Source organism: Ascaphus truei, chromosome 2, assembly GCF_040206685.1.
Source record: "Ascaphus truei isolate aAscTru1 chromosome 2, aAscTru1.hap1, whole genome shotgun sequence".
Taxonomy (NCBI): Eukaryota; Metazoa; Chordata; class Amphibia; order Anura; family Ascaphidae; genus Ascaphus; species Ascaphus truei.
Window position 1 is genome coordinate 303,268,955 of NC_134484.1, and position 23,020 is coordinate 303,291,974.

The following is a 23,020-nucleotide window of genomic DNA, read 5'->3' on the forward strand; positions in this document are numbered from 1 at the left end:
CACACTCAGACCCTACCCTTTCCGTGTCCAGCTTCTAATTCCTAACTGCCCTAACTGTCAGCTCAACTAACGTTCCAATCTTCCCCTCAGGAGATTCTAGCAGCTCTATTGGTTGCCTGTCAACATGTGGTCTACAGCCTGAAAGGTAAGAGGGAGACCTCGCTACACACACACACGCACGCACGCACGCACGCACACACACACACACACATACACACACACACACACATTATATGTAATGTAGTGGGTTTAAAGCTTGCTAAGACTGTTTACAGTATGTCTAAATGTACGATCTTAAAAATATTTCTGCTGCTCTTTGCTAAATCTACACATCAGCTCACTAGCAAATCCCCCCAAAATCGATTGATAAAAATAAACTTGAATTGTAACAGCCCGTAATTTAAAAAAATTAGAGGTACATTTTGTATATTTTTTTAACAATATATGGTATGTTTTTTTTAATCAACCTTAAAACCAAATATTGTAATAAATAGAATAACAATGCTCAATAATGTTAAAAGTTTATTATTATTACAACATACTGATACAGCAGAACATACATTATGATCAGTAAAATACAAGTAACAACATACAAAAAGATTATAAAATCATTACCAGCAGCATAGTGTCAAAAACACGCTAATTTGCTTTACAGTCAAAATATATAAAAATATATAAAAGTAGCAGCAAAGTGTATTTCCTGACTGAATGCCAGTCAAATTCTGAGTTTTATGTAAGTAAAAAGTTTCTTTTAAATATATATTTTTATACCATGTCAAACAAAGAAATAAGCAAGCAATAAAAGATGAGCTGTTTAGTGTTAAAAATAAAGATAAATCATGGTTCCACTGAAACTGATGCTCACTGGTGTTTCACTACAACTGCATATCTTTATAAGTTGTTATATTTGCAAATTCCAAAAACAATAATGAGGGAGATCTAAAAAGTAATGTATTGGAAATAAGTGAAAGACTACTAAACTATTTATAAAATAAATATTAAGACGGAGTTATTGTTAAATTGCTGAGTGCTTTCATTGTATTTATTGGGACTCCTATATTGTGAGACTGCAGCTTAAAATTCGATAATGCCATATTGCAAGTGCTACTGTATGAATCTGGTGAGATTGCTATTTTATATTCTACAGTGGTGATATATCAATCTTTTAAAGTAAAACTGAGGCAAATAACTTAATTTTCATCTGCATCTCTATGCATCAATGTATAGATACTTTATTAAATGTTTGCCTTATGTGCATTGGTTTCAAACATAGAGCGTATCAGTAAGAGAAGTTAAGTACAAGTTACATGACACACATACTCAAAGGATTAAACTCTGCACTCTGTGTGATGATTTCCCTGGCTAATAATTTTCAGGAAACAGAAATGCAAACAGAAAGTGAAGTATTTGAGTTCTCTTTGCACTCTCTTTATACTGATACATCAGCTCCTGTGAAAGATTCAATCCAGCATAGAAGAAAATATATATCAAATATAAATCAAATATTTTGTCCCTTTCTTTATTAAGCAGTCTTCTGTCATAATACATCTTCTGCCATTAGAAGAAAATTTACTGCGCATTGATGTGAATTGGTTGTACAGTACTGTAAGTAGAAATGGGCAATTTGTTTTCGAATTTGAATCTAACACTGATTGGCCAGTTCCTTTAAGCTGCTAAATTCGATGGATCAGTCTCAAAAAGACGGGTCTTTTTCTATCACAGAAAATTGGCTCATAGGATTAGTAGTCTGAATTTGATAATTGAATACAAATCAGAAAAACTTAATTGTAATAGGGAAAGAAGGAAGAGCAGAGCCGGAGTATAAATAGAGGTGCAGCCTCAAGCTGTTAGGCTGTTGTTGCTGTACTGTAGTACTAAAACTTAATTTTGTTTACATTATTTACTTCATCAAATGTGTAGCTGAACCATTAACCAGGCATTAACCGGTGACTGACTGGTGATTCAGTTAAGTAGTAATCTTGTAGTGAGTGACTCTTTTCAGTGTGGTGTGGGCTCTAGGCTCCTGTACATTTCTGTTTGTAGTATATTAACTTGTATATAGCAGTTTATTAATATTAATCATAAATAATCGCAATACTAATATTCAAGAATTTTTACAACTGTCAGTTATTTTCAAGTACAGGGATACACTTGTATACATTGAGTTTCTCTTACTTTCTGTCTGTTGGTAGTAGCGGGCGCTGCTTTTACAGTAAAAACAAAAACACTTTTTTTATAACTCCAATGGATTAATCCGACTTCATTTTTCTAATAATCCATCATCAGATTCAATAGAAACACAGTCCATGAACTGGATTTAAATTAAATCATACTTCGGATTATTTAAAATGCAAGAAACTGACCATTATGGATGGATTTTAAATAATCAATGCGTATTCAAATTAGTACAATCTTAAATCAGATTTTAATGCGCGTATCAGTTTTTATGATAAACCCCAGGAAAATCTGGGAAGGGGATTTGGACCACTCTCTCCATCTCTAGTTGTAAGGAGTCTTCTTGTTCTCAAACTTGCCTTATGGCAGAAAACTGCTTAGTAAATATGGCCTATAGTCTCTATTTACAGAACAAAAATAAATAAATAATATAGCTAAAAAGATTTCTCGTACACTAGCAATATAGAGAAAATGACCTGGTAGTTTCAAACAGTGTTTTCTTTCTTGAACTTGGTCCCCCATGGAGAGATTTACCCCTGCCGGGGAATGCTGCAGACAGGGTTCAACAGGTTCTCCCAGCAGTGGGAACATTAAGTATAGATACATCTGTATTTAGTACAATATATAGTATATTACATTGAAATTTAGAGGGTATAATATCAACATTCCTTTATGAAAGACTGATGAATTCCTGGGGCATTGAGTGCACTCAATTCATCAAAGCAAAAGCAACAGGCAACGCTGTTTATTCTTTGATAATTTGGTGGAAATATATATATATATATATATATATATATATATATATATATATATATATATATATATATATATTGTTGAGAGGTCCCGCACACTTGGAAAATCTCTCAAGTGGTATTTCATTAAGTTATCAATGTTTTAGGTGGCCACCTTTGAAAACTTTCTGAAAATCCTTAAATCAATTTAATGTAAGAATTAATAAAATTATACTATAAATGAAAGCATGTGTCCTCAGACTATGTACGTAATGTGTTATAAAAAAAACAGCAATGCCACAATGTAGGAAGCTAAGCTGATTTGTAGGGTTTTGAAACCTGCTTCCCAAGAAAATTATCCTGATTGATTTCTTCTATTGGCTTAACAATATATGTATTCATACTTTATGCAGTAGCATTCCTGCTTATAGTACAAGAGCACATATAATATACCCGTAGAGGGATTTAAAAAATCGAAACTGTTAAACCAATACTAAAAATTTACCAATACTTGGTGCTCTCAGAAATTTGCTAGTGAAGTACCTCAACATGTGAATTTATTCAACAGAGACAAAATTGCTCAGGTCTGTATTGTATCTATGCATAAACCTCAAATGTCAAAGGCATTTAGGGCAAGAATGTGCATGGTAAAAAATAATATTAAATTGTTTATGAAAAATCAGCAAGATTTCAAATTCATGTGGCATAGAGATGTTCTACTGTTCAAACTCTCCAAAAAGTTTGAAAAACGCTAAACAGTGGATCAAACTTTTGGCATCAAAAGTTCTAGCAAAATAACCTAAATAGACAATATAAGCCAGGTGCCAAGGCGTAAAGAAAATAATTGCTTAAATATGTTTCACAAAGTATTTTACATATAAATCTAGTTTTTTTTTTAAATTATATAGTCCAATAGTTTTATACATAATTTACAATATATAATTTCTGTGTTAAATAAATGCTTGTTAGATTTACATGTGATAAAAAAAGGTAGTGTAAATATTGTGGACCTTAATATTAAGTATATAAATATACAAAGCATTGAAAATAATACATAATAAAAGTGAGATAAAAGAAAATAAACCTTTAGAATAAATATTTAAGTGATTTGACACAAATTTGTTTTTTTGTAAAAAATAAACATAGTTCATGAATCTTTTTCTTTAAAAGGCTCAACTAGGTTACTGACACACCATGTTTATGGATTTTGGATTCTATTCTTGCCCATTCAGGTACTGTTGGCAGTTGAGTTCCGCTCTGATTTCAGGTGATCCTGGAATCCTTCTCCCAGTTAATGGATATACACACCAGCATTTTCCACGCTCTCCATCTAAGGAGGCATCACACTATAATAAAAACAAAAGCTATTAAATAAAAAATACTGAAATTAACACAGCATTGCATGATAAAAAAAAAATCATTTTTAATTTACATTGTAAATTAGCATTTTGAAGCAGAATACAATAATTATCTGTTTAAACAGGTACCGTAAGTTGGAGTCGCTATAAGGGATAATCAGAAATAGTTTTGGAAGTGTGAAGTGGTGAAAACTGTACCTGTTTGCTGTGGAAGAAACCATTTCTATTACAGTTGGGGATGTGAAACCTATAAATATCTTCTCCTGTTCTTTGTTGAGCTTTAGCCAATTTATCCATTGCCTTGTAGAGTTCTTTCTGGCATGGACCCTAAAAGAATGACAAAGAACATGAGCATGTTTGCAAGGCAGAACATCTACTGTATAAAGTAAATGTCATGTTTATAACATCCGTCATAATAACACAAGGGCTCGTTATGGCTGAAAACAATACTTAATGCATCTTTACTGAGCTTTGAAGATTCGTGTTACCTTTTAACGATATGGTAACTGAAGATAACATATCGTAAAGTATTTTACGGACCTCTGAGAATCTACTGTACCCCATTGTGTATTTTTTTAAAATTGAATTTAATGCAAACTTTAATTGATAAAATAGTACTGTTAGGTTTGTGCAATGTTGTTGAATTAAACAGCAACTATTTACATGTATGCCAATGTGTGTGATATGAGAGTTCCAAGTTAAATAATAGTGTAAAATAGTGTACAGTAGCATATATTATGTTCAAAAGTTAACAGATGAAATTATGTAGAAAACATCACGAGCTGTCACTTTCTAATTTCCATTTGGTTGATCATTATATGGTAGTTGTCTTAATCTTTTCAATTAAGCCACCTTAAATGTATGATGTTAAGAGGAGCAGGCAAATGTAAGAATCCAATTATTAGCATGGATTTACATTTACAGATGCAGCGTCCGTTATTCGAACACTTCACGCAGTATATACCTCGGAATACCCACGTCATGGCGCGGGATTTCTTTCAAACATAACGCCTCTAGATGCGAGTGCAGAAAATGGCATTTTAGTGTTCTGGTTTTTAAACACCTGAACTTGGCACAGTAGCACAATACTGTACACATTGCAATTCATTCATTTCATTGCACACAAAGAAACAGAATCCATGAAATTCAAACAAAGCAACCGCGATAAAAACGCGTGCCTGGGGCGATTGGCCGCGTTAATGCCATGTGGAGTACAGCAGCGCACACAAATGGTTCAGTGATTTGTTCGAATAACGGCCGCTACATCTGTATACAATTTTTCTTCTTTTTAAAAATCTCCTTTATTGATTTGTGTTTCTATGGGTCCCTTTTATATGTTCTATTTTATAAATGGAACACATACTGTAGAAGAAAAAAATGTTTTGGATGCATTTTGTTTAACCTTGGAATTTGTGGCCCAAGTTGGGCTTTATCGCTTGATTTTTCAACGCATACAGTATACACTCCATACACTAGTGTATTCAAGTGTCTTTCTTTCTGATTGACGAAGTAAAAAATCACATATACTGTATAATACATGTTTTACAGAGTTGGAAAGCACAATGCTGTCTTATCATACATACGAAGAAAGGTTGTATTGGTGAAGTACAGATCTCACCAATTACAAATCATCAAATTGTTAATAGAATCATGATACCGATGTAGCACGTTATTACACTTGTTAATGTAATTTAACACATAAAGTAACACATGTTTTCAATAGCACCACAATAGTGTGTGTGTGTGTGTGTGTGTGTATGTATATATATATATATATATATATATATATATATATATATATATATATATATATATATATATATATACACACACGCATATATACATATATGTATATATACATGTATATATATGTATATATATATATGTATATATATGTATATATATATATACACACACACACTATCTGTAGTGTCTAGGATCTTCAAATTGAAGGTTTAGTAGTTAATATAACCACAAAACTACAGAAACCTATAATCATGAAGCAAGATGGTATACAGTACATAGCTTTTGACGGTGCCTGATAATATTGTTAAGTGCTTACCTGTTGGTCCTTCCACTTCTTGCGCTCAAAGACCTTCTTTGCTTTCATACGTTCATATACAGTTATTACATTCCAGTAATCAAGCTTGTCAAAGCCATCAGGGAATAATCTAAAGAATGGTGGAATCTGGTCCTGTGAAGTGTCAGTGCCTTCAGGAGCTGTGTTTTCATGCTCTGCATAATCCTTTGTATCTAAATGAAAAAGCGTTGTTTATTACTTGTAATTATTTCTTTCTACTGTAAAATAAAATATCAGCAGAGTACAATAAACTTTAGATGGGGCTTTCCAAAACACACAAAAAGTAGAGCAAATTTTTAATAGTAGATCAATAATTCCCCACTTTTGACCACTGACATCACTCTCCAAAGGAACACTTATCTTTTGTACTCTATGGCACATACTGATGCAGCGGTCGTTATTCGAACACATCACGGTGCCGATTTTGAGTTCTCTGCTGTTCCCCACGCAGCATGAACGCGGCCAATCGCCCCAGGCACCCGCGCTTATCGCAGATGTTTTGTTTGAATTTTATGGATTCTGTTTCTTCGTTTACATTTCATCCATTTTATTGCAATGTATACAGTACTGTGCTACTGTGTCAATTTCATGTGTTTTAAAAGCCAGAACACTAAAATTCATTTTTCTGCTCTCGCCGTGCTCGCATCTTAGTGCGGGGAGGCTGGAATTCATCCCGCGGTTTCAAATCGGGATTCCGATGTACGTGACGCGTGAAGTGTTCGCATAACGGCCGCTGCATCAGTAACAAAACACTAAAAAGAATTAAGAGGCAGATTAACCAAGTGCATGTTTGGGCACCCAATCCGATGCTAAGTCCTGTTAAAGCCAAAGGGAGTTAACGCCGGATTGGGTACACTAACTTGTAATGGTGCTTGAGGAATCTGACCCTAAAAATGTAGTTGTGCTACAGTACATTACTTAAAATTGCCACCCCACTACAAATACTTCACTTAACTTTATCTTTAGCTCGCAGGTAAAGCACAGATTTACATACTGTACAGTAAAAAGCTTGGGTAATTTTTTATTGTTTCAAAATGTGCATACAGTAGAGTAGATCAGTTAAAATCTCACATGGATATTCAGACAGACGTGACCATTACTCAAAAACATATGAGCAGGAAATGATACAAAAACTCCACTGAAGTTATTAGACTCTATTGTAGAATGTATGCCCTTTAAAAGGTGCTGGTTAAGACATTTGATACGATGCTGTAGCCTTATTTCATATATTTTGGGGATATAATAGTTAGCATCTTAGATTATGTATGCCACTTTATTGCTTAATATTTGTGAAATAAATATTTGGTGGATTGAAATTGAAGAAATAGCTTTTTGCCATAGCTCCACTAATAATCTGTTAAGAAAAAAAAATAGACACTTGACTTATGTCCACGTTTGCACCTAAAGTTTGGCATTTTAAATGAATGATGAGAGGTTGAGCCAGACTTGGGGAATGTGTGCAAGATGTAGATGTGAGTGTGAATGGGTGTTTTTTGTATTTATTATATACAGAAAAGTGGCGTGTTATGTTACTTTGATCTTTCACCGAAGTGATGGAAGAAAATGGTCCATAGGTCACAAAAACAAGCAGCAATGTCAAGAGATCATTCAAGTGTGCAATAGGCAGGGTAAACAGACCTGCCGTCTCTGTAAGTCTCCCAGCATTCCACTTAGATTGTAAGCTCCCCAAGCAGGGATTTCCTTTCCTAATGTTTGAATTTGTTGCACTTATTGTTTTAGTTTCCTGTACTGTTTTTTCTCTTTTGTAAAGCGCTGAGTACACTGGGGGTGCTATATAACTAAAGATATACATACATAGTACAAACACAAAAATCTTCACGCAAACAGTAAATAGATGCTATAAGACTAAAAGGGCACAGGTACCTATTGTGCACACTTATTTAGACAGAATAAAAATGTATGTAGGTTTTATAGAACCTCGCTTTAAATTTAGAAAACAACCTCCCTGTATTTCTTCTTACAATCTCATCCCCAACATGCTCACTACCCCATCCTGATCCCCAGCATCCTCTCTCCCCTCTTCATCCCCAGATCCTGCACTCCTACATCCTCTCTCACCTTTTATTTATGTATATATATATATATAATATTAACAATTGATGAATAATTTGAAGAAATGGTTAGTAAGGTATCAATGTAATGTAATTCCTTAATATTTCATTTCTATTTAGAAATAACATGTAAATAATAATTAAATAATAATAGTAAAGAATTCCACTTTATATAATATATATTTGTAAGTTTTATACACATGAAATTAGCAAATTCACAAATTCTGGCACAATGCAGAACAAAAATTACGAGGAACTTTAGGCAAAAGCAGAACCAACTCCTCTCCCACCCCAAAAAAAACAAAGAGATTCAAAACTCAAGTACTGTATGTCTAATTACTTCACTTTGGAACATAATTTGCAAACATTTTTAAAGTTTGCACACAAAATTGAGAACTGAAACACGACCAGTTTGTACATTTAAAATATCTACAGTGAGCAATGTCTGAACTTATCTAGAATTATATGTACTGTAATAAAAAGTAGTTAAAAATTACGACTTTTAAACAGCCTATTTAGTACCTGGAACCCATTGTCTAAGAGATTTGAGTGAACAACTTTGGCACAGATTCACAAAAGGGTACTAAGCTTTAGCACGTCTTTACTCCAATTAAAATAAATGAGAGTAAAAGGTGTGCTAAAGCTTTGGCATCCCTTTGTTGATCTGGGACGTAGTAGGCAAAAATAAATACATTCAAACCAGCTTCATTGCTAGTGATTATTATCAGTCACTTACCTATAAATTTGCGTTTGAAATTACAATTCTAAATAAAAAAAACCTAAATGCCACAGATTTGCATATTTATATTCCAAGATATATATTTTAGTAAATATGTTCAACATTTAAACTGTAGAATTGTTAACATTTGGTGATCAATTTGCATATATCAAACCCTTACACCTAATACTGAACAACAAATAAGATATTACAAGTATATTTGAAGAGCATAGCCAGTCTGACTCACATTATGTACAGTAATTGTATATACTGTACTGTAAACAAAACGTGCTTTTGTTTGTATGTAGTTATTGTTCTGATGTGTTAAACAATTACACAATATCTAATGTAATATTTTCAATATAAAACATACCAGATGTCACAATTTATTTTGACAGTTATTTAATAAAAAAAACTTGTGCTAACAATCAGAATTTGTGTATCTGTTTTCAGACCTCATTCTGGTAGTTTTAATGAATGCATCCAAGATTTATTATCCCATCATAGTTAGGTGACTTGTAAAAAATTGTTCTAGCATTCCTAATATGATTCTAACATTGTCCTTCCCATCAAAATTACATTTAGTTCTTATGACGTTTAAAGCAAACAATAGTTGTACATTTCAAATACATTTGGGCCTACCAAATGCATTCAGTGTCATGCTGTGTAAATGAACTTATGTAAACTCACCTGCAACATCGCTGGCTCGCAACTTCTCGAGACTATCAGCATCCATGCAGATCCCCTGTCCTCTGGTAAGCGCATGCAAGGGTCTAGTCTCCCCTGGCCTTGCGTGGCAACTGAGGGACTTTCCACACCTTGCAGTGTATACCCCGCAAAGCTCTCCATGCTTCAACGCGCAGGTCAGGCAGCAGCCACAACCCGGCTCCCGTGCCAGCTCTGGACATTCGGCAGGCACCTGGGGACAGAGAGCTAGCCTTTCCTCGGTGCACTGGGCACAGTGCAATGGCTCTGCCACCCCAATCTCCACTGCTATGAAAAGTAGAGAAGCAGCTAAGAGCCAATGGGGGCAGCAGACCATTTTTTCTGCAGTCGTGGCGTACATATTAATATATAAGTAAATATAAATATTTGTGTATATATACTTATAAATATATAACTATGTGTATGATGAAAAGACAACTCTCTTTCAGAAACTATTTTTCTCAGAAATAGCTGTTTGTGTTCAGCACTGCTCTTCATATATACAGTGCATTACTGAGTCATTAATGTTTCACCTCAGATTAATCATTAGCACGCCGGAACTGTTTGTAAACCTTAATGGGATTGTTACTATAGTGGCTTTGCTTTGGGTGATGACTACCCACTACGCCCCCAACCCTTCCCTATTGCGTAAAAGCTATGTCTCACTGCCCATATCTGCAAAGATCAAGTTTAGTTGTCAAAACAGGCTGAGGCAAAATACAACAAACTTTGTTTGATTTAATACTTCCTGAGTAGCAAGGAAATTACATTTCCTGACCCTTAGCCCCTCTTGTGAAATGTCATAATGTCACTTTTTTATCTTCAGGGTATGACAGGCTAGAACTGCTTGTGATAAGAAAGGGCATTGATTCCAAACACAACTTTTTTTAAGGATGTGTTTGAAGTGGCATGATGAGATGATCAACATGTGACGTCCATTGACTATACTATTTGTTTTGGTTGACTAACAGGAAAATCTTTCCTAATCTTCTTGCGTAACCAAACTTAATGTGTACTAGCCCTGATGCTGCAGGTGTGCACTCATTCGTGTCAACACAAATCCAGTTATTCCTGCTAGAAATATGTTGGGAATTTAAAAAGCTATAACTTGTCTAGTTATGTCTTCATGCCATAGCTCATTTTGCAGAAACACACATCATGTGAAATATGCATTCACCATTCATAAAATGTACTCTGAAAACACTACTGTTCGCTATTAAAGGTGGAAAATTCAGATGCACTTGTTTGACTCACACAGTAGCCCAACGAGTTATTCATTCGAGCCCCTTAATTTAGGGCGACTCCAGAGTCCTATTTGCTTACTCCCTCTTTCACTGAGTCTACTGTACCTGACCCTTAACGGGAAAATAGGCATTTAATAGTTTATTATAGTTAGCCAATCTTCCCAACGCATGTTAGTGCCAGACAAACATATATAACCCGTAGATAAACTGTTACATGTTCTTCTGTACACTCTGCCAATAATATAGCTTTGCATATTTCTGTATTTTAATACTGTATCTATATTGGGTTTTCTAAAAAATTTCGGAAGGGAAAGGTCAGATAGTCCAATGCAAATATACCCTACATAATCAGAGCAAATGTTCTTAATACAGTACATTGAATATTAACGGGACCCCCGTTGGCCTGGGGTATTAAGCCTGTATGTAAAATAATAAATTATATGTTTTTATGGGGGGCACAGGGGGTGGGTGGGTTATGTATTGTTTATTAAATATTGTAATGTTTATTGTGGGGCCTAAGAAGTGGGTAGTGGGGCTGTTCTGTGTATTGTTTTTATTGTGGGTGAAGGGGGTTATAGCCCCAAGGATGGGTGGTTAGGCCTCCTGGGTGGGTAGTGGGGGAGGAGTAGTGGGGGAGGGTGGGTTAACCCCTTAATTATTCTAGCGGTTACTAACCGCTAAGGTGATTAAGGGGTTAGGTGACATTAGATTGCCGCTTTTTATTCTTCTGTATTGTTTGCAGCACCGGAGTACATGGATGGGATGAGGATGAGGATGGCCTTCATCGTGGCAGCCTGGCAGGGGTGAGTGCAAGATGTATTTACTTTATTTATGCCGATTAATGTATTTTAAATGGGCAAATGCACTTTTATCCATATGTGGATAATAGTAATTTTGCCCATTATTGTACTATATGTGTTAGGGGGCGGGGGGTGTATTTATTTTAAAGTATTTATGTATTTTTTATTTATTTTTGGGGCAAAGGATTGGTACTGCAGGCAAGTGGGGACCCCAGGACACCTGCAGGGACCACCCGAGGGCCACAGCCGGCCTATAGTATAATTCCTGTGCATCCCCCCAAAAATTAAGATATTTGATATATATATGTTAGGGGGGTTTAGGGGTTGTTGGGGGCACAGGGGGTGGGTGTGTTGTATATTGCAATGTTTATTGGGGACAATTGTCCCCAATAAACATGCTATTGTGCCTTAACCCCTTCATTGCCTTAGTGGATAGCCGCTAAGATAATGAAGCTGCTTTAATGTAAAAAAAAAAAAATAGTGTGCGGGAGCAGGGGGTTTCTTGAGCTGAACCGCTTTGATTTCTGGCTCAAGGACCCCCTGCTTTCCGAGTTGCAGGCCCCGGTATTGGGCATCGGATGCCAGTGTCTCCGCCATTTTTATTGCGTCCACGTCGCGTGACGTGGAACATGTAAACAATGGAGGAGATACTGGCACCCCATATCTGGGCCTGTAACTCGGGAAGCAGGGGGTCTACGAGGCTGAAATCAATGCGGTTCAGCTCAGGAAACCCCCTGCTCCCGCACACTATTAATAAAAAATTATATTAATGCAGTTTCATTACCATAGCAGATAGCCACTATTGTAATGAATTATTGTTTATTGATATGTGTATTTTGATACTAGTATAGATGTGTAGAGGGTCTCCTGAGCTGAACCGCATTGGTTTCAGCCTCGAGGACCCCCAACTTCATGAGATACAGGCCCCGTTATGGGGTGCCGGTATCCCAGTGCAGGATTTAAATCCCCCGGTCATGTGATGCGGTACCTTTTAAAAGCACAGGATACTCGCACCCCATAACAGGGCCTGTATCTCATGAAGTAGGGGGTCCCCGAGGCTGAAACCAACGCGGTTCAGCTCAGGAGACCCCCTGCACATGTACACTTTTATTCAAATGTATATTGATGCTTCACGATCGCCTGTAAGAGCCGTGCATGGAGACACAGCGTCTCCATGCAGTTCTTACAGGCTTTTTTTTTCTATCAGCTGTTGCGCTTTACAAGTTTAAGCACGATAGCTGGGGGGGGGGGGGGGGAGAAAGGAGCTCACACGATCTGGCATATTTGTGCCTGGCCGGAACAAAAGGGCCTGAACTTCTTAGTGAATGTTGCCTTTGGCTTCACTTTTTAACGGCCGCGCAAAAATGTTACAATCTGGTGCAAAAACACGGAGCTTAGTGCATAGCCAAGAAAAAGAAAACACAGGTGCGCACCAAGGTAAGAGTGGTATAGTGTAATACAAAAAATAGATAAGTAAACGCTTACATATAATAAAACTTTAATTCATCCAGATCTAGGCGATATCCTCTTCTGTTAGGCTCCACTTTAGAGGGTATACAGGGCCGATGTCAAATTCCCTCCAGATGGCAGTCCCGCGCGCTGGGGCTGGCTCTGTAGCACTGGCTGCAATCTTGCCTCCATGAGTGTAAGCGTGGTATGAGGCAAAGTGCGCATGCGTGGGAAAGAAGCCCTCTATAGCCGTCTGTGGATGCCTGTCCGTTTAGGTAATCGCGGCCGGAATAGATGCACTTGTGTGTATGCCAGCTACCAAGGTGAGGGGAAGCTGGTTACACAATTCGCTTTACAAGTTTAAGCACGATAGCTGGGGGACAGGGCTTTGGCTTCACTTTGTAATGGCTGAGCAAAAATGTTACAATCTGGTGCAAAAACACGGAGCTTAGTGCATAGCCCCCTATATCTTTTGCCAAATATTGATTTATATGTACCATGTGTAGCTAAAAAAAGATGCTGAGATTCAAAATTACTCATTCAAAAAGTACAGACACACAATGAAGCCCAAATTACACATTTTACATATTGGGAATAATTATCCATTGCCTAAAGATTCAGTAAATTATATTACCATTAAATATTATTACACATATTATTTTTTTATCATCCAGATGCAATTTTATTTCAATCCCAACATATAGATGTCATTTAACTTAAAGTACTTTAGGATAAATTAGGGCATTTACCAAATACAACTTTTCAAAAGAGACACACAATCTTAACATCTTTAACATGGAAAGTGATTTTCGAATGTGATATATCACATTCTACAGTAAATGTATGGTTTTCTTCCCAATTCCTTTTGTGAAAACCTTCTTCACTGTATGATTGATTGTAACTGTTGCTAGTGATGACAGTTTGCATGATCTCACAATTGCACCCTGTCACAATTGCATTTCTTACACATGTTACATACTAATAAACGTACAGCATGACTATTTTAAATACAGTATATGTAATGTAAACTATATTCTAAAGAAAGTTATAGACACATGCAATTTTAGAAGTTGTGTTAATACTTAATACTTTACTATTTTATTTAGTACTTTATAGACATTTTATGAATACCATCATCATTATTTCTGAAAACAAACTGTTTCTGTTTGGAGAACACCTTGGGGCGTTTTACTAGGAAACATGCACAAATACCTGTAGTGTTTTCTGGCAAACATTTCTGTTTCTGGCATAATCGTGAAATTACCCATATAATTAGTAAACCAGTTACAGTATGTCTTTACCTGAAGGGTAGTAGTTTAAACTAGAATCCAGCAGAATGCAGTTGAATGACGTCTAACAATGTGGTGTAGAGGTCATTTCATCATAAACACACAGGAAAGAAAAAGTACACGTTTTGCTATAGTATGAAAGAATAGGGTACAAATAAGTAAATATGTTTTTTTTTAAATATGTACTATTTAAGCATTTCTGCAATTGATATGTAATCCCTTGTGTTGTGTGTGTTGTGTTTGTAAATTAGTCAATTAAACTGTGGCAACATTACCTAATGAAGAAGAATAGGTATTTCAATGTTTGTCAAAATGTATTTGATACAATGAGATAAACTGATCAGTAAAATGAGACTTTAAAGTAATCTTATGTCAAATTGCACAGATTAATGAGAGAATAATATATGAAACATCCTGCAGTAAAAAAATCTGCCCGAGGAAGAATGTTGTAAAGGATGTGCAATTAAAATGTGTTTATTATCTGAACTGCAAGCAATTCCACATACAGTACAGTAGGAATACCAGTAGGTATTCAAAAGCAATACAAAACCAAAGTCTCTAAACTTTAATACTAACCAAAAACTAATTCAGAGAAAATTCAGCAGCAAATAATTGGATCAACATGTAATTGTAATTGGATGATTCATAGTTGTATTGTTTTTTCCAGAAATCTTTTAAAGATAAGCCCCAATTTTTGTTCCTGTCAGCATTGTTGTTGTTGTTGGTCCTTTTTGGGCTATATAAAGGATTGATAGGGTACAGTATTGTACCAAATGATACCTGATGCAAATAACTATAATAACAATACATATAATCCAAAGGATGTCTGAAATAGAAAAAATCCATAACACATTTTAACTTGATAAATCTTATGCTCTTTTGTTGTATGTTTTGTTCTAGTGTTACTCAGGAAAAAAGGTATATTTGACAATGTAATAGATTTCCACATTAAATAATCTTAAAAGGGTGAAATATGTGAAAATGTATTTTTATACATTTATGCAATGATGTTTTCTTAGCTCAAGATATAAATCCCTCTCTAAGCAACACACTAATGTCTGATTTCAATGTAAGAAATGATTATTAAGTTTCCTTAATTTTACAGTTATATCACATTTCAAGCATGTTTGACTGATAAATCTTATTTTCATGTGTGTTGTGTAACTCCCCTTTCTCCACCTGTTTCCCGTTGTGATCACCCTCCTAATGTATTATTGATACAAAGGGAAAATAGTAAGAATAAAGTACAGTACTTTAACAAATTGGAAGATGCATGTTAAAAGGAACTCTTTAAGCATCCATAAAATGGTGCAGTGCCACACAAGAAAAAGGTTCAGTGGAGTCCATCATAAGACCAAAAGGAGGTACTGTAATAGCAGTGATACTGTAAACCATTACAAATATGTTTTAAAATATTTTTGACCACACATTATATAAGTTGTGGTTGGTGAAACGTGACAAACCTCTCCACCATACCGTGTACTGCAAATAAAAATATTACTTGTTAGCACATTCACATTATGATACCTGCAACCCTGGTTTTCACCATTATCTTTTAGCATACAGTGCTTCCACTGCAGCTACTGATTCTGGGAAATGACATGCAAATGAGCACACAGTGTCTCCTTTTGCTTCTTAACCATTTTAACTTGGATCCTTTTAAGCTCCCATATTACACAGCTTTTCAGCACAGCCCGGTTTAAAGAAGTGTAAAGCCAGTAAAATTACTCTCAGACCGCTAATTCAACCTTTTGGGCAGGGCAGCAGACAGATTTCCCGGGGCCCAGGACTATTTCCTTATCTCTTTCCATTTATTTATCTCCTCTCTGTCTCACCTCTCACTCTCCCCCCTTCATCAATTACCCCACTCTCCCTCAATCCCTGCCCCCGCCTCACATTTATTTCTCTCCCCTGCTGCATCTCACTCTTACGCCATCTTTTTCTCACTCACCCACTCTCTACTCTCACTCTCCCCCTCCATCAATTACCCACTCTCACTCAATCCCCCTACTCACATTCATTCCCTCCTCTCACACAATCTACCCCAAAAAATATATACCAAAAAACCACCCCCAATACAAAAACCTTCCCTCCCCCAAACACATACAAAAAAAAATCCTCACCGCCCAAATACATATAAACTCCCCCAAATACATACAACCCCCCACACCTCCCCAATACATTAATAAAAAAAAAACTAGACATATAACCCCCCAATATATATATATATATATATATATATATATATATATATATATATATATATATATATATATATATATATATATATATATATATATATATATATATAAAAACCCTGTCTTCCCATAAGAGAAGGCACAAAAGCAGCAACACTCAGATAAAGCCAAAAGACATGTATTAGCAGTTACAAAACAGCATACTATTAACCCAACGTTTCGGTCCTAGGCAGGACCTTCCTCAGGGGGGTGCTCAGGACCGAAACGTTGGGTTTATAGTGTGCTGTTTTGTAACTGCTAATACATGTCTTTTTGCTTTATCTGAGTATTGCTGCTTTTGTGCCTTCTCTTATGGGAAGACAGGGTTTCTATATTGATTTCTATGGAGCATGCACCTTGACTTTACATTTGTTGCTTGGAGTGCTGGCTGCTGCTTTTTGTTATATATATATATATATATATATATATATATATATATATATAATATATAAATATATATATAATATATAAATACATATAAAAAGAACAAATACATATAAAATAAAAAATCAACCCAAATACATATAGAACCCACCTAAAAACATATAAAAGTCACCCAAAAATATATAAAAGCCCTCCAAAGATATATATATACCCCCACCAAATACATTTAGAAAACAATACAATCCTGTCACGATAGCCACAGGGTTATAATATACACCAAATACTCTGGGTTGAATTGAATTCGACTGTGATATAATAAAGAGATTTTATTCCTTAAAAGACAGGTGGACACATAATGTTGGACAAATAACAATGGAAATATATACACTTACTTAGGAAGGGGACAAATAGCCCAGGATTCAGGCTAGCAGTTCATCAGCGACAGGAACAATTCGGGTATAATCACGAAGACAATGGGCATAGAGATTGCAATAGTTTATATGGGATTTGGGCTCTATCCCTAACATTGGGACTCGGGTATTGGAGAACAATTACCTGGACCCAATTACCTTTTGCCAACTCCCGTGGGAAGCAAGATAGTACCTGCCCACAGGGGGTTGGCATGCCTCTAGTCAGAGACCGATTTCCTTAGCCCCACTCTAAAAAGCTGGCATCTCCAAGTCTGCCAGATGGGGATCTGGACAGGGAAATTCTGACTTTAGGTGGGAATTATGGCACTTAATCAAACAGCCATGTCCTGCTCTATTTCCACCCTGTATACACAATCTGGGGGGATGAGCCATTGATCAGTGGTTTCCCTGTAGACATACTGTCGCCCTCTGGCCATTAACATACCTCATGGGCCAGTAACTTTTGCGGCTTTACAGTAGGCATGAAATACAGTAAACCTACAACATTTTATACATAGTAAAATATTCCGTTCGGTTGGGCCGAGCGGGCTAAAAATTGCCAGGCCCTCATGCCAGAGGGGACTCTCCATGGTGGCCAATTTTCAGCTCGCTGCGACCCACCAAACCGGAGATAACAATATTGGATTTTAAAACCACATGTTATATAGACTGCATTTCTCCGCCATTGGAGTCAATGGCAGCAGCCAGACTTTACACAGTTAACTATACTCCATTCAGTTAGCCTGAGAGGGTTGGGAATGGCCATGCAACCATGCTGGAGGGGTGACTACCTGGTGGCCGAATCCCAGTTCTCTAGCCCAAACCGGAGATAATGGTTTCAGGTTTAACACATTCCCAGCTAGCTCAAACTCCCACACCCACCACATTGTTATATACAATTGCCACGCTCAGTAGCTCTCTTGTTGACATAAATATATATTCATGATGTGCTGGGTGTGGGAGTTTGAGCTAGCTGGGAATGTGTGTTAATCAATTTCTGACTGGTAGCAGTTGTTTGGAGGCTGTGGCACCTCCCCCCAGTACTCACTCCTCCTCTTTCACCTTTTTAACTTGGGAGGTCTTTGCATTTGCTGCAGGAACAAGACCTATAATGTTTCTTCCCCTCTTACAGAGGTAAAAGGAAGGGTTCACAGTGTAGTGTTGGACCTGCATTAATTTGGTTATACCTTGGCGTTGGTATGCAGGCTTATGACGCTTTGGCCAAAGGGTTAACTAAATAACCAAGTATTTAATATTATTATTGAAGTATTTTACTTTATACTTTTTACCATATATGTTTTGTCAATGGGATGTAGCATTTGGCTCCCCCTGTCTCTGTTTTCAGGTTTACACAATTCTACACTTGGCGTTTTTGAAACCTAGCGGCTTTCCTCCGCCATTGATGTCAATGGCCGTGACCCTTTCCCGCAGGCATTGCCCGTCTGACTCAGTTGGGGTTGAGTGAGGAGGTCCCCACGAGCTAGGGGCAGAAAAAATTTAATTGCTAGCTGCCCTAGAACCCGAGTTACATATTTTACTAGGTTTTGAACTTGACCGCGACTGAGTTCCCACGGCAATTTAGCGATCAAGGCTCTTTTCATTGAAACAGTAGCAGTACTCGGATACTGCGGTTTGTCAGTCAGCCAACATGGTTATAATGTATCACCTCGTTCTTTGAAAGCAGACTCGAAGTATTTCCCTTTGAAATGCATTACGCCATTCATTTCAATGGGGAATCCCCGCTCATTCTCTTGGGCGCCATCTGCTGGTCTTCTAGATATAGGGTCAAAAACCTCGCAATCTCCATTGACTTCTATGGAGCTCCAATGGCGACCTATGGGACACTGTCGGCAAATGGTGGGTGAAAAGGCAAGAAGGGGAACAAAAAGCTATAAACATTCAAACACAGTTAACCGTTTCCCTCCCGACCTGATCCTAGTGTATGTGCTTGGAGCAACCATGGTAGTGTCATGCTGTGCTCACCACGGACAAGAAAGGACCCCGAAACTGAGGTGAGAGGAGTAACACCTGCACCCACAGCTATGGGGACACGCCTGGAAAGTGGAAGATAGGCGTCTGGAACCGTACGGGAGTATAAGATGAAGTTAGATACTCGCTGGACGAAAAGGGAGGTTCCAGAAGGATAGTTGGTACCGAGAGCCTGGGGTCCAGAGCCGGGAGGTAGGTCAAAATCCGTAAGACGAGATAAAGGGTCAGAGAGTTCAGGAGGTCAGAGGGCAAGCCAAAGTTCGAAGTCCAGAGTGGGTCCACAGCCAAGCCGGTTCGGTACACAAGGGATCACTAGGAAAGACAAAGAGACAAGAACTAAGGCAGGCACGACCGTGGGTAACACAGGTCACACAAAGCTATGCTCAGCCAAAGAAGGAATGGCTGAGCAAGGTATAAATAGGAGAAAGGACCAATAGGAAGAGGGGGAGTGACGGGGGAGCGGCCCCAGGGAAGATAGGGATTGGTGAGGAAAAGATTGCCACAGTTGTGCTTGACGCGAGGCTTGTGGGCGGTGCACGCGCATCAGGCATGTGTGCTGCACAGGAGAGGTACGCACAGCCTGAGCTACAGGCGGGAGCTCCTCCTGTGGGAGGACGTAAAAGTCCTTGGTCGTGCGCGCGCATGCGCGCGTTCAGTAACCCCCGCGGGGAGTGAAGGGGAAGGAGGATCCTGCTCGCGGCGGCGAGATAGCAGAGCCAGAGCGTGTCGGGTGAGTAAAGTCACGGGAGGAACCCCCTTAGAGAGAGGTGTACCCCGGATCTTACTGTACCCCCCCCCCCTTGAGGAGCGGCCTCAGGACGACTCCAATATGGCTTTTGGGGAAATTTAGAGTGAAATAGTCTCAGCAGTCTGGGAGCATGTATTTGATGGTGGGGTACCCAAGATCTTTCCTCTGGACCAAAGCCCTTCCAGTGAACCAGGTACTGCACCGAACCCCTCGTCCTCCTGGAATCCAGAATAGACTGAACCTCAAACTCCTCCTGCCCCTGAACTATGACTGGCTTAGGGCCAATCGGTGTCCTGTGGAACCGCAGACTCTGGGACACGGGTTTTAGCTGTGATACATGGAACACAGAGGGTATTCTCATGGATGGAGGAAGTTCCAGACGATATACAACAGGATTAATCTGTTCCACTACTGGGAATTGGCCCAAGTACCTGGGAGCCAGTTTGTGGCTAGGAGTCTTCAGTCTAATGTTCTTGGAGGAGAGCCAGACCTTATCTCCTGTCTTGAAGACTGGTGCCTGACGGCGGTGAAGATCTGCCTGTGCCTTTTGTCTGTGGGTTGCCTTTTTCAAAGCTTCTTGGATCTTTCTCCAGGATTCCTGAAGATCCTTAATTCGGTCATGTGCCCCTGGGACCCCGGAAGGAACTGAGGTGATGGGGAGCTGACCCGGGTGAAAACCATAATTAATGAAAAAAGGGGATTTCAGCGTGGAGCTGTTCTTTAAAGAATTATGGGAGAACTCTGCCCACGGAAGTAAATCTACCCAATTGTCCTAGCTGTCCGCGATGAAGCATCAGAGGTATTGCTCCAGAGTCTGGTTCGTTCTCTCGGTTTGCCCATTAGTTTGGGGATGATACCCGGAAGAAAAATGGAGGGTGATATCCATCCTGCGAGCGAAGGCCCGCCAAAATTTTGAGACAAATTGTGTACCTCGATCGGATACGATGGAAAGAGAACTCCGTGAATGCGGAATATTTCTTTAACAAAAACATCTGCCAGGGTGGCGGAATTGGGCAGGCCTTTGAGAGGGATGAAATGGGCCTGCTTGGAAAAATGATCCATGATAACTAAAATGGTGTTCATCCCTTTAGAGTTTGGAAGTTCCACCACAAAGTCCATGGACAGATGACTCAGGGGCGTTCTGGTATAGGGAGGGGTTGTAAAAGGCCGTACGGCTTTTTACGAATGGTCTTAACCTGGGCGCAGATTGGACAGGTCTTTACGAATTCCGAAATGTCCTGCAACATGGTTGGCCACCAAAAAGTACGACCAATAAGGTCAGAAGTTCTGCTAATGCCTGGATGACCAGCTGGCCTAGAAGAGTGACCCCACTCAAGAATCTTCTTAAGGAAGCGTGGAGCTGCATACAGACGGCCGACCGGCACCTTAAGGCCACTCGGGAGGTTAGACTGTGCTGCCATGACCTGATCCAGGATATCGAAAGAGTTGGCCTCGAACAGGAATTGACGTGAAAGTGCGTCTGCCTTTTGATTTTTTGAGCCAGGAATGTAAGATATGAGATAATTAAATCTCGAAAAGAAAAGAGACCATTGAGCCTGACGTGCCCCAAGGCGACGTGCACTCTCAATGTAAAGTAAATTTTTATGATCAGTAAAGATTGAAATGGGGGTCTCTGTTCCCTCCAGAAGATGTCTCCATTCCTGAAGGGCGAGTTTAATAGCCAGGAGCTCTCTGTTTCCGACGTCATAGTTCCGTTCTGCCGAAGAAAATTTCTTTGAAAAGAACCCACAGGGGTGAATTTGGCCTGTGGGGACTGTCTCTGAGAGAGAATGGCGCCAGCACCGACATCGGATGCGTCTACCTCTAAGGTGAAGGGAAGCCCGGGGTCAGGATGACGCAAAATAGGAGCTTAAGCGAAAGATTTTTTGAGGGAGTCGAAAGCTTGGAGAGCTGCAGGAGACCAAACTGCTGTGTTAGCTCCCTTTTTGGTAAGGGCAGTAATGGGAGCTACGGTAGAAGAAAAATTCTTGAGGAATTTACGATAGTAATTCGCAAATCCCAACAATCGCTGTATGGCTTTCAGGGAAGTGGGTTGTGGCCATTCTAAGACAGCTTTGAGTTTGACTGGGTCCATAGAGAAGCCAGTTCTAGAAATGATGTATCCAAGAAAGGGAATGGAAGAAAGATGAAAAGAACATTTCTCTAGCTTAGCGTAGAGATGGTTCTCTCGAAGGCGGGACAAGACTAATTTGGTGTGCTGAATGTGGTCAGAGAGGGACTTAGAAAAAATAAGAATATCATCAAGGTATATGATAACGAAGCTGTCGAGGAGATTGCGGAAGATCTCGTTGACAAACTCCTGGAAAACCGCCGGGGCATTGCACAGGCCGAAAGGCATGACCAAGTGTTCATAATGCACATCCCGGGTGTTGAAGGCGGTCTTCCACTCGTCGCACTGACGGATGCGGACAAGGTTATAGGCTCCACGAAGATCAAGTTTGGAAAAAATTGTTGCCCCCTGTAGACGATCGAAGAGTTCGGAAATGAGTGGTAGGGGATAACGGTTCTTGATCGTAATCTTGTTAAGACCTCTATAGTCAATACAAGGGCGCAAGGAGCCATCCTTTTTCTTAACAAAAAAAAATCCAGCTCCAGCTGGAGATGATGAAT

General features: G+C 38.5%; 1 protein-coding gene across 1 annotated transcript; it reads right to left on the bottom strand.

Annotated features, from left to right (window-relative positions):
• Positions 1 to 507: 507 nt before the first annotated feature.
• Positions 508 to 10,315, bottom strand: IGFBP1 (insulin like growth factor binding protein 1). Its single transcript, XM_075586425.1, has 4 exons — positions 9,825 to 10,315; positions 6,327 to 6,517; positions 4,463 to 4,591; positions 508 to 4,252 (listed from the first exon to the last, which is right to left on the bottom strand). The coding sequence occupies exons 1-4, from the start codon at positions 10,198 to 10,200 to the stop codon at positions 4,121 to 4,123; spliced, it is 828 nt and encodes a 275-aa protein (XP_075442540.1). The 5' UTR covers positions 10,201 to 10,315; the 3' UTR covers positions 508 to 4,120.
• Positions 10,316 to 23,020: the final 12,705 nt, after the last annotated feature.